The sequence below is a fragment of the Oncorhynchus clarkii genome, chromosome 17, assembly GCF_045791955.1.
Source record: "Oncorhynchus clarkii lewisi isolate Uvic-CL-2024 chromosome 17, UVic_Ocla_1.0, whole genome shotgun sequence".
Lineage (NCBI taxonomy): Eukaryota > Metazoa > Chordata > Actinopteri > Salmoniformes > Salmonidae > Oncorhynchus > Oncorhynchus clarkii.
In genome coordinates, this window is record NC_092163.1 from 28,480,121 (window position 1) to 28,490,053 (window position 9,933).

At 40.5% G+C, this 9,933-nt stretch overlaps 1 protein-coding gene across 3 annotated transcripts; it reads right to left on the minus strand.

Moving 5' to 3' along the window:
• Positions 1 to 7,684: 7,684 nt before the first annotated feature.
• Positions 7,685 to 9,933, minus strand: LOC139369699 (ubiquitin-conjugating enzyme E2 C-like). 3 transcript variants are annotated; one of them, XM_071108961.1, is made up of 7 exons: positions 9,736 to 9,933; positions 9,077 to 9,181; positions 8,858 to 8,885; positions 8,665 to 8,751; positions 8,271 to 8,475; positions 8,015 to 8,074; positions 7,685 to 7,867 (listed from the first exon to the last, which is right to left on the minus strand). In XM_071108961.1, the coding sequence occupies exons 2-7, from the start codon at positions 9,175 to 9,177 to the stop codon at positions 7,830 to 7,832; spliced, it is 519 nt and encodes a 172-aa protein (XP_070965062.1). In that variant the 5' UTR covers positions 9,178 to 9,181; positions 9,736 to 9,933; the 3' UTR covers positions 7,685 to 7,829. The 3 variants fall into 3 exon arrangements, with proteins under 3 accessions (XP_070965062.1, XP_070965060.1, XP_070965059.1); XM_071108959.1 differs by having other exon boundaries at positions 7,689 to 7,867; positions 9,077 to 9,184; positions 9,736 to 9,868; XM_071108958.1 differs by lacking the exon at positions 9,736 to 9,933 and adding an exon at positions 9,314 to 9,335 and having other exon boundaries at positions 7,689 to 7,867; positions 9,077 to 9,184.

The following is a 9,933-nucleotide window of genomic DNA, read 5'->3' on the forward strand; positions in this document are numbered from 1 at the left end:
GTCCCCACTTTACTCCCCTCCCCTACTCAACCCCCTAATACCAATATATGTCTACCTGTGGACATGACATAGCGAGACCTGTAATAGACCAAACCAAATCACCGATGCATATCTACAGTGCTGTGAAAAAGTATTTCTTACCCTTTCTGATTTAACCCTACTTTTGCATATTTTTGATACTGAATGTTATCAGATCTACAACCAAAACCTAACACTACATAAAGGGAACCTGAGTGAACAAATACCACACAACAATTACATATTTATTTCATAAACAAAGTAATTGCCCCTTTACACTCAATAACTGGTCGTGCCACCTTTAGCAGCAATGACTCCAACCAAACGCTTCTTGTAGTTGGTGATCAGTTTCTCACATCGCTGTGGAGGAATTTTGGCCCACTCTTCCATGCAGAACTGCTGTAACTCCGCGACATATGTGGGTTTTCTAGCATGAACTGCTCTTTCCAAGTCCTGCCACATCTAAATTGGGATTAGGTCTGGGCTTTGACTAGGTCATTCCAAAACTTCAAATGTATTGCTTTTAGCCATTTTCATGTAGATTTGATTGTGTGTTTTGGATCATTGTCTTGTCCCATGGCCCAGCTGCTCTTCAGCTTCAGCTCACAGACAGATGGCCTGACATTCTCCTGTAGAATGATCTGATACAGAACAGAATTCATGGTTCCTTCTTTTAAGGCCAGGTCCTGACGCAGCAAAGCATCCCCAAACCATCACACTAACACTAGCATGCTTGGCCATTGGTATGAGGTTCTTACGGTGGAATGCAGTGTTGGGTTTTTGCCAGGCATAATTGGACCCATGTCGTCCAAATAGTTGACTCAAGTTTGCCAAAAAGCACCTGGAAGCACTTGGATGATCAAGACTCTTGGAATAATGTTCTATGGACAGATGATTCAAAAGTGTAAAGGGGCAAATACTTTTTCACTGCACTGTATATCCCCTCTCCTTTGTAAAATACACCCCTACCCACCACTTTCTTTCTTATTTCCCACTTCAGATAATACCAGCACTAAAACAAACATTTCTGAGTGACCACTTGGATTTGGATGTAGGGCTTTCCACTGGAACATTTGAGACAAGCCAACCTGTGCAACGCCCACGGCCTGATGAATGGTTTTCTAATTACACAGCTCAACCTGCATCAGATTGCTGTTGTTTGTGTGCATACGGCTCACCAGAATGGGTTTTAGTTATTGTGACGATCACTAAACTGTATTGTTAAAAAATAATACGACCCTCTCATGTTCTACTATGGCAATGACTGCACAGACACTGTTAACCTTATCGTGGTAGAATACCTATCTGCTCGACCTATGGGCAACAGACTATGAAAACCCATAGTTTTAAGGATGTATTCAGACATACAGCACAGACTCCATGTATACTGTTGAAGTTCCTAGTTGCCTTTGTGAGGCATGTCTGTCTGTGACCCTGCAGTAACTTATCGTTGTAATTTGAACTTGTCTGTGTTATTGCATTTGGAATGGACAAACCGCCTAACGCCTAAACTGTTACTAGATATTTCAATAAAGACTCAAGACACTTTTGTAATCTTTGCCATTCTTTTTTACATTTCTCCCATAGCCCACACTTCATGGGCAACTATTCAACCTGCAGTTTTAATAGGCTACAATCACATTCCTTGTAATTAAAAGTAAGTATTATGTAAAAAGCAACAGAACAATGATCCAATATATGTTGGTTCTTGCTTCATTTATTTAGACATGGAAGACGACATACATTGCTTTAATTAAACTACCATCAGGAGACTGGAGAAATCCAAATATTATCCCACAATATATGTAGCTGTTTATGCAGAAGAATTACCCCCAGTGAAAAGTGTACCATTTGGGGATGTGTGAAACACTGGATTCAGTTCCAGCCCCAAAGACACATTTTGCTAAATTCCTGACATTTTGCAAAACTCAATGAGCTAATTTTTGTGACCTTGCCAAATGGAAACACCCCTGTGGCATCGAAGGACCTCAGCCCTTCAAAGCTTTTAGTTAGCTATCACTGGAGCGCAACTTGAAGCAATACCTGTCTGGCACGATCAAATTATAAGAAACCTCACATAGCATTAGAACTTAGAAATAGCTTTAATCAACCACCATAAAAATGTTAGCTAGAACCACACAATTTGTACTGAACCCGTGGGCTAGTGGTAACACTCCCAGGCTTTTAGATTATGTCAACCTTGGAGACCGGGGTTCGTTCTCCGTGTCCATCCTTTCTACTCTCCTTTCTTGATCTTTCTACCTTTACGTTACAACCTTTTACTATTTCAATTAAACACTTTCCAAAAACACAATTTTAGATTTGATTAGGGAAGCATAATGAACCTCTGTCTAAAGTTGAGGCAAACAGACGAAGAGTTTCATTCCACGCTATGTATCCGTTTTTCAGAAATGTTGGTAAATTAGCTATTTTTAGTTAAAGATTGGTGTTTTTTTACTATCTAATCATGGCATGGCAGACATGTTCAATGACAGACATGTATTTGTTTAAAATCTATTACTTGATGGTTTAATTTCAGAGAGACAAATAACCATGTTGTTTTATTGCAAAATGCTATATATCCGCCTCACTCAGTGAAATAAGTAGTACTGCTGGTAAGTAAGCGCATTCATCTTAAGATAGCTTGTTGAGAGATAACCACGTATCACAGTCCAATATACAGGATACGAACATTCCATTCCAGCTTAACAATGGCTTGAAAAAGTATTCAGATTTCTTCACATTTTGTTGTGTTACAAAGTATGATTAAAATGGTTTTAATTGTAAAAAAAATGGTCAACAATCTATACAAAATACTCAGTAATGTCAGTGGAAGAAATCGTTTTTTATTAGTATTAACATACATTTAATAAATAAAATATAATTGTTGCCTATGTATTCACACCCCAGATACCATACATGTTAAAAACCAAATTTAACAGCAATTACAGCTGATAAACTTCCTGGTTAAGTGTAACCTTTGCACACCTGGATTGTGAAATATTTTCCTTTTATTCTTGAAAAATTCTTCAAGCTATGTCAAGATGTTGGGGATCATGGCTAGACAGCCATATTTCAAGCCGATTTAAGTCAAAACTGTAACTTGGCCACTTAGGAACATTCACTGTCTTCTTGGTAAGCAACTCCAGTGCTGAAGGGTGAATTCATCTTCCAGTGTCTGGTTTAAAGGAGATTGAAGAAGGTTTTGCTCTAGGATTTTGCCTGTGCCCATTTCTTTTTATCCTGAAAACTCCCCAGTAATTTTCCAATGTCAAGCATATCCATACCATGATGCAACCACCACCATTCTTGAAAATAAGGAAGCAGTTACTCAGTGTTGTTGTGTTGGATTTGCTACAAACATAGGGCTTTGCATTTAGACCAAGTGTATTCCTTTGACATGTTTTCTTTTGTGTTATTACTTTAGTGTCACGACTTCTGCCGAAGTCGTTGCCTCTCCTTGTTCGGGCGGTGCTCGGCGTTCGACGTCACCGGTCTTCTAGCCATCATTGATCCATTTTTCATTTTCCATTGGTTTTGTCTTGTCTTCCCACACACCTGTTTTCAATCCCATTCATTACCTGTTGTGTATTTAACCCTCTGTTTCCCCTCATGTCTTTGTCAGAGATGGTTTATTGTCAGTGTAGTGTTTTTTTTGTATAGGTGCGCGACGGGTCTTCGTACCCATATTTGTTTATATGCATTTTTCTTATTAGTGTTATGGAGCATGTTACTGGGACATTTATTAAAAGACTCCATTTTACACTCCGTTTGACTCTCCTGCGCCTGACTTCCCTGCCACCTATACACATATCTCTGACATTTAGTGCCTTGTTGTTTTGGAATATTTGTATTTTCACTCCAATGATGTTGATCCATCCTTAGTTCTCTTCCATCACAATCATTGAACCCTATAGCTGTTTTAAAATCAACAATGGCCTCATGGTAACATCCCTGAGAAGTTTCATTCTTGTCCTGCAGCTCAGTTCAGGAGGATAACTGTATATTTGGGGTGTCTGGGTGGTTTAATAGATAATGCACAGCATAATTATTAACTAGACCATGCTTTAAGAGATATACAATGTCTGATTTGTTATCGTTACCCATCTACCAATCACTGCCCTTTTTTACGAGACTTTTAAAAAGCTCCCTGGTCTTTGTAGTTGAATCTGTCATTGAAATTCAGTACTGAGGGACCTTACAGAGGTTGTATGTATGCGGGACATAAGAAGGGTTAGTCAGCCTAGTGGTTAGAGCGTTGGGCCAGTAACCAAAAGGTTTCTGGGTTGAATCTCTGAGCTGGCAGATTCCCTCTCAGATGCCCCTGAGCAAGGCAGATTCCCTTTCATTTAAAGGATGTCAGCCCCAATTATTTCACACTGAATGAGTCCATGTAACTTGTTATGTTATTTGTTAAGCCAAATTTTACTCCTGAAATAATTTGCCTAAACAAAAAGGCTGAATACTTATGCAACGACTATATTTTAGTTACTTAATTTCTTATTCAACTTTTTTTAAATCAAATTTTTCTTCCACTTTGACATCACAGAGTATCGTTGACAAAAAAAATTACAATTAAATCAATTTTAATCCCACTTTGTAACACAATAAAATTGGAAGAAATGCAAGGGGTCAGAAAACTTTTGCAAGGCACTGCACTATATAGCAATTTGCAAAAACAACATTTTCATATACATTTGAAATCTACAGTATGAATTAAAAATCTTAGAACTGTAACATTTTACACACACATGAAAGTACCCACAGCTATCATTTCTGATTAAAAAATACAAATGGAAGAATTGGTGGATAAAGCATTTTGGAAATAAACTATTCAGTTGTTGTCTGTCCCCAATTGATGTAAACTACTTTTATTTTGGAAGAAGAGCAAGAGCCCAAATGGTTCCATGGGCCTCAGCTGCTTGGGTTGGCCTAATTAAAAAGTGTTTCCCTGGGGACCAGTTCCTGCCAGTGCCAGCGAGGAAAGACTAAGCAGGGGGGTGTGGAGGAGGAGCCGAGTACTGAGGGTTAATCCTGAAGTTCCTCAGTTGTATTCAGTCTTGTGTCGAAGGCTGTCAACTTACCCATAGGCTATAAGAAAGCATGAGACCCTGAGGAGTCTTTTCAAAACGGAGGTGGGTTAGCTATTTGTCTGTTGACGTTTGATGATTGGTAAATTGGTACGTACCTAATAACTCTTGATTCCAAATTCCTGTATTTTGTGTTTCATATGTGGTCATGATAAAGTTGGTGGAAATTTGTGGAGTTATTAGTGGTGGCACAGTATAGATTTGGATTGTAGATTCTGGAATACTGATAGTAATATAAAGGGAGAGGATGAGTGATATTTGCTGTCTAGCCTTGAAGCCTTAAAGAAAACACAACTTCCTGATACTTTTAAAATTAACCTTAAATGCCAATCATCATAATCATCAGAGATTACTATCAATATTCAGGGCTATATTGGTTTTATAATAACAATACATTCCCCTGGTTTAGTGAAGTTGTGGGATTTTTTTAATTATTTGTATTTATTACTGTCATTTATTTAGTCTGTACCATGAATAGGCTATGGTTTGATAGCCTTAAGGTTAGAGATGTGAGCCGGTAACAAGAGGGTTGCCTGATTTTATCCCAAAGATGCTTGGTAGGGATCCTACAGGAAGTGAGCTGGCAGCTGGAGGGTTAACGGCTTCAGTATCCCATATCCCATTTAATACCTAATTTTGTGCACTTGAGCAAGGCACTTTAGATGTGTGTAACCGATGTGAAATGGCTAGATAGTTAGCGGTGGTGCGCACTAATAGCGTTTCAATCGGTGACGTCGTTAACTCTGAGAACTTGAAGTAGTTGTTCCCCTTGCTCTGCAAGAGCCGTGGCTTTTGTGGAGTGATGGGTAATGATCCCTCGTGGGTGACTGTTGTTGATGTGTGCAGAGTCCCTGGTTCGAGCCCAGGTAGGGGCGAGGAGAGGGACGGAAGCAATACTGTTACATAAGGTTGGGTAATGAGACGGCAAAAAATAAAGAATATCTGTGTAAATGGACCAATTATGGAAGTATTGTATTACATTTTGTTGTATGGTTTCTCTGTGCAGGTTCAGATCACAGGTTCTTTATTTGGGGGTGACGGGCTAGTGATAATGGCTGGAGCGGAAGAGGTGGAAGGGTATCAAATACACCACACACACATGGTTTCCATGTGTTTGATGCCATTCCATTTGCTCCGTTCCAGACATTATGAGCGGTCCTCCCCTGGTTCAGATGAATCATGGTGGAAGTCAGTGGATGAGCTCCAGGCTAGGAAGCAGCAGGTCACAGAGTTTGAGGTTGTCCAGCAGGCCCTGAACAAGGTGACTGCCTGTTTCCAACAAATGGCCACCTCTTTCGGAAGCAACTCGGACGGCAGATTTCTGAGATGGACGAGACCAAAGCACTGGCTTACAGAATCTGCACAGGTAAGGCCACTGCAATGCTGTTGAATGCTTAATGGACCTCAAGATCTGAACCCTTCCATTCAAATTCAGGTTATATCTTTTGAAGTGCAACATTTTCAGCCCGTTGGTGTCTAGAAAGTGTACAATAATGTAATTGAAAGAACTGTCAATTCAAACAGATCAATTACATCTGGAACTGAAACTGCAAGAATTTGTGTACTTTGGAATTGCATTGAATAGTGTGTGCATCATATGCAAATTCCACTCTGGGATTCATGTGTATGTTGTCTCATGATCCAGGTTTGCAGGCAGCTGGTACCTCTGACACAGAGGGAGAATCTGGACAAGAAAAATCAACAGGTGGGGGGGGGGGGGGGGGGTTCTCATCCTCACTGGATTAGAGAAACACCAACAGGACCTGTCAAAGCCAGTGCTGCAATAGACCTCTTCCCCTTGAAACAAAGGAATTACCACTGGCCCCTGGTGAAAACAGGGTCTTCGGATGGTGTCGCTAGAGTGGCGTCAGTCCAACCCCCCCCCCCCCCCCCCCCCCCCAAGGCTAGCAGTGGAGTACTGAGGCCTGGGTGGAGGGTGCCCAGTCTCAGAATGAGTGTGACCTGAAGAGATGGTGTCCCAAGATGGTATCATCCTCCAAACTTAAATTGACGGGGTGTAATCTTGAGCACTTGGTTACTGAATGTCAGTGATGCAGAGATAAACACATGCAGGCATAAGTCATTTGGCTAATAAAATGACTGGTGGACAATTGTCTTTAGGTAGTCAAAGCTGCATTACACCAATGTTACACTTAAGGGAAATTGCTTCCATAGCTAGGGCTGACAGTGACTTGTGAAGACCAGAATGGTCAAAAGTTGGTTTGTGAGATGTTAAAGTTTAAAATGACATCTTGAAAAGTACCAGTGGCTTGGCTTTGGCCCCAAATGTGAGTAAGTCTACCGAAGCCATGGCCCAGTGAGACGTGTCAGCCCGCATAGATGGGGGAAGAGAAAAGGCACCTCACCTTTGTGTAGAGTACTGGTAAATCCTGATGGATATCCAATCTAAATGTACAAGCAGACTTTGAAGGCATTATGAACTATGCAGAGGATAGATGTTTATGGTCATTATATCCATCTTAGTGATGTCATAAGTATTCAAGTTAGTAATTGAAAAATATATCTAAATTAAATAAAGCCAAATGTTGAGTGGAAAGTAACCAATAGAGCCACAATTAACATACCTAGACATCTTTATTCACATAGAGGTCATACAAACAAAAATATTGTAGAGACATACCCAGTATTGAAATGTACATAATTAGAAGCATAGAAAAACACATAGAAATAAAACACATAGCAGGATTGTAGGAGCTCGAGTCAGTTCTTGTAGGTTGTGTTCAAATGGGCTTTGAAGGCTAAAAAAAACAAAACCCTTTGTTTAATACAGTGCAAGTTTGTTTAACATCATACAACTTGACTCATGACACAAGTATTAAATGACATATGGGCCCTGGTCAGAAGAAGTGCACCATGTTGGGACACAGACGTGTCCATATACTAACCTTCCTGGTTATCCCAAAGCTCAGCAGCAGCAGTGTTCAATGGACTCTCAATGTTGGGCTCTGAAGACAGAGTGTAGTACAAAGTCAACAACAAATTGGACAGTGGCACACAAACTCTCCAAACAATAAATAAAACGGGTGACAACTTGGACAGTGATTTGATCGCAGAGCACTGTTAGCCCTAGTTGGTTGGGTGAGTTCCAGTCAACTTGATGATCCGAGTGCCATTTATTAAATTCTGTGGGAAGTGCCTTACCTCCTAATAAACTCTGGATGGACAGAAGAATGGACCGTACGTCGTACAGGGCTGACCACTTGTCTTTCAAGATATCCAGACAGATGAAGCCCTGATCATCGACGTTGGGGTGAAAACATGGCGTGATGAACTTCACTCGGGGTGCTTTGTACGGGTAGCCACTGGGGAACTCCAACGACAGCTTGTACCTCAGGCCTTCGTAAACCTAAGAGAATGAGCGATGGAAGATTTGTTACTGTTTTTTGTGCAAATGCATTTCACAGCAAGCGTTTGAATGTTCAAAGGAGTTAAACCGTAGACCTTGTTCATATGGTATAGGGTTACTGTTCTTAAAATCTGAGCAACTACTGAGGCTGTACTTTTCACGCTGGAGTAGAAAGTAAACACGACCTACTGTTCCCTGAGCTCCGTCTATCGTTCCTATCCACTTAAAAAGGTTGTCAGACTCCGGGAAAGCAGAGATCCCTTTATCTCCAGACATCTACATGAAGAAATAAACAGATCTAAAGGAAATAGCAATTTTACAAAATATGTTTATATATCCAATTGTGATTATAAAGAGATGGTCCTACACGGGGAACACTTACCATTAGTGTCATCAGTTCTTGTTGAAGTCTAGGGTGTAAAAAACGAAGATTCAGAAATGCCCAAACTTCGTACCCCGACTAGCCTATGCCCAAATAGTGGCACAAAACAAATGACATAATACTTTTTGGCTCCTCCACTTACATGTTAACGTTACTTTCCTACTAAAGCTGGGAACTAAGATGAGCTTAAATCTAGATGAACAAAACTAAATGTCAAACCTCTTCGTGACTGAGCCCTTTGCTGCACTCCCACCGGTCTCAGTCCCTTTCAGAGCTGCTGTGGACGAGGCGGCTGCAGGGTCCATATTTTGAGAGGCCATACTTCTACTGGAAGAACAATCGAGAGGACGATAATTAGTTAACGTTGGAAACTAAACTACCTTGCTAGTAAACAAATATTAGCTACTTAAACACTCAAGTGCACGGCATTTTGCGTCGCGCCTGCAAGCAACTAACCAGGGTGTTGTCATGACGTTAGTTAGCCATCTAACGTTAGCTGGATTTTTAAGGTGCCTAGTTAGCCATTTCAGCTAGCAGGGCATAGCTAACGTTAGAAATGTTTGCATTGGCTAACGTAGCCCACATATATCCTTGGCTAGGCATAACACAATTTACCACGGTTAACTAATAACACATGAGGATGTTTGCTAATAATGTTATCTAGCTAGTTAAACATTCTTACAGCGCAAATGCAAGCTACATTAGCTAGCCAGCTAACGGTTAGCGGAGTGAGTTTTTTCTTGTTGCAGCATAACAGTGCTAACAGGTTGAATGACTTCTTTAGCCAGCTAACGTTAGCTAAATAACCAACTTAAAACAACCAGCCCACCCGCCTCCAACAAAAAAATAAGACTCAAATGTTGCCTAATGTAACTTGCCTGATGTGTCTGTTCTGTCTTCACCAACTCTGTTTTTCTGCTACTGAGATTTTCAAACTGTGTAGAGATCCCGCCCCCGTTTAAATGTTTTTTTTCTCAAAACCGTGTCACCGCTCTGTTTGCGAACATGACCAATCGCAACTTCGTGTTTAAAACAAAGCAAATCCGTAGCAACCATTTGAAAGAATGCGCCTACTA

What these genes read in the sequence shown, in the direction of transcription:
- LOC139369699 (XM_071108958.1), bottom strand. An exon ending in AAGAACTGATGACACTAATG is followed by an intron (nt 8,752 to 8,857) that starts GTAAGTGTTCCC and finishes TTCTTCATGTAG; the next exon opens with ATGTCTGGAGATAAAGGGAT. An exon ending in CATCCAGAGTTTATTAGGAG is followed by an intron (nt 8,075 to 8,270) that starts GTAAGGCACTTC and finishes CTCTGTCTTCAG; the next exon opens with AGCCCAACATTGAGAGTCCA.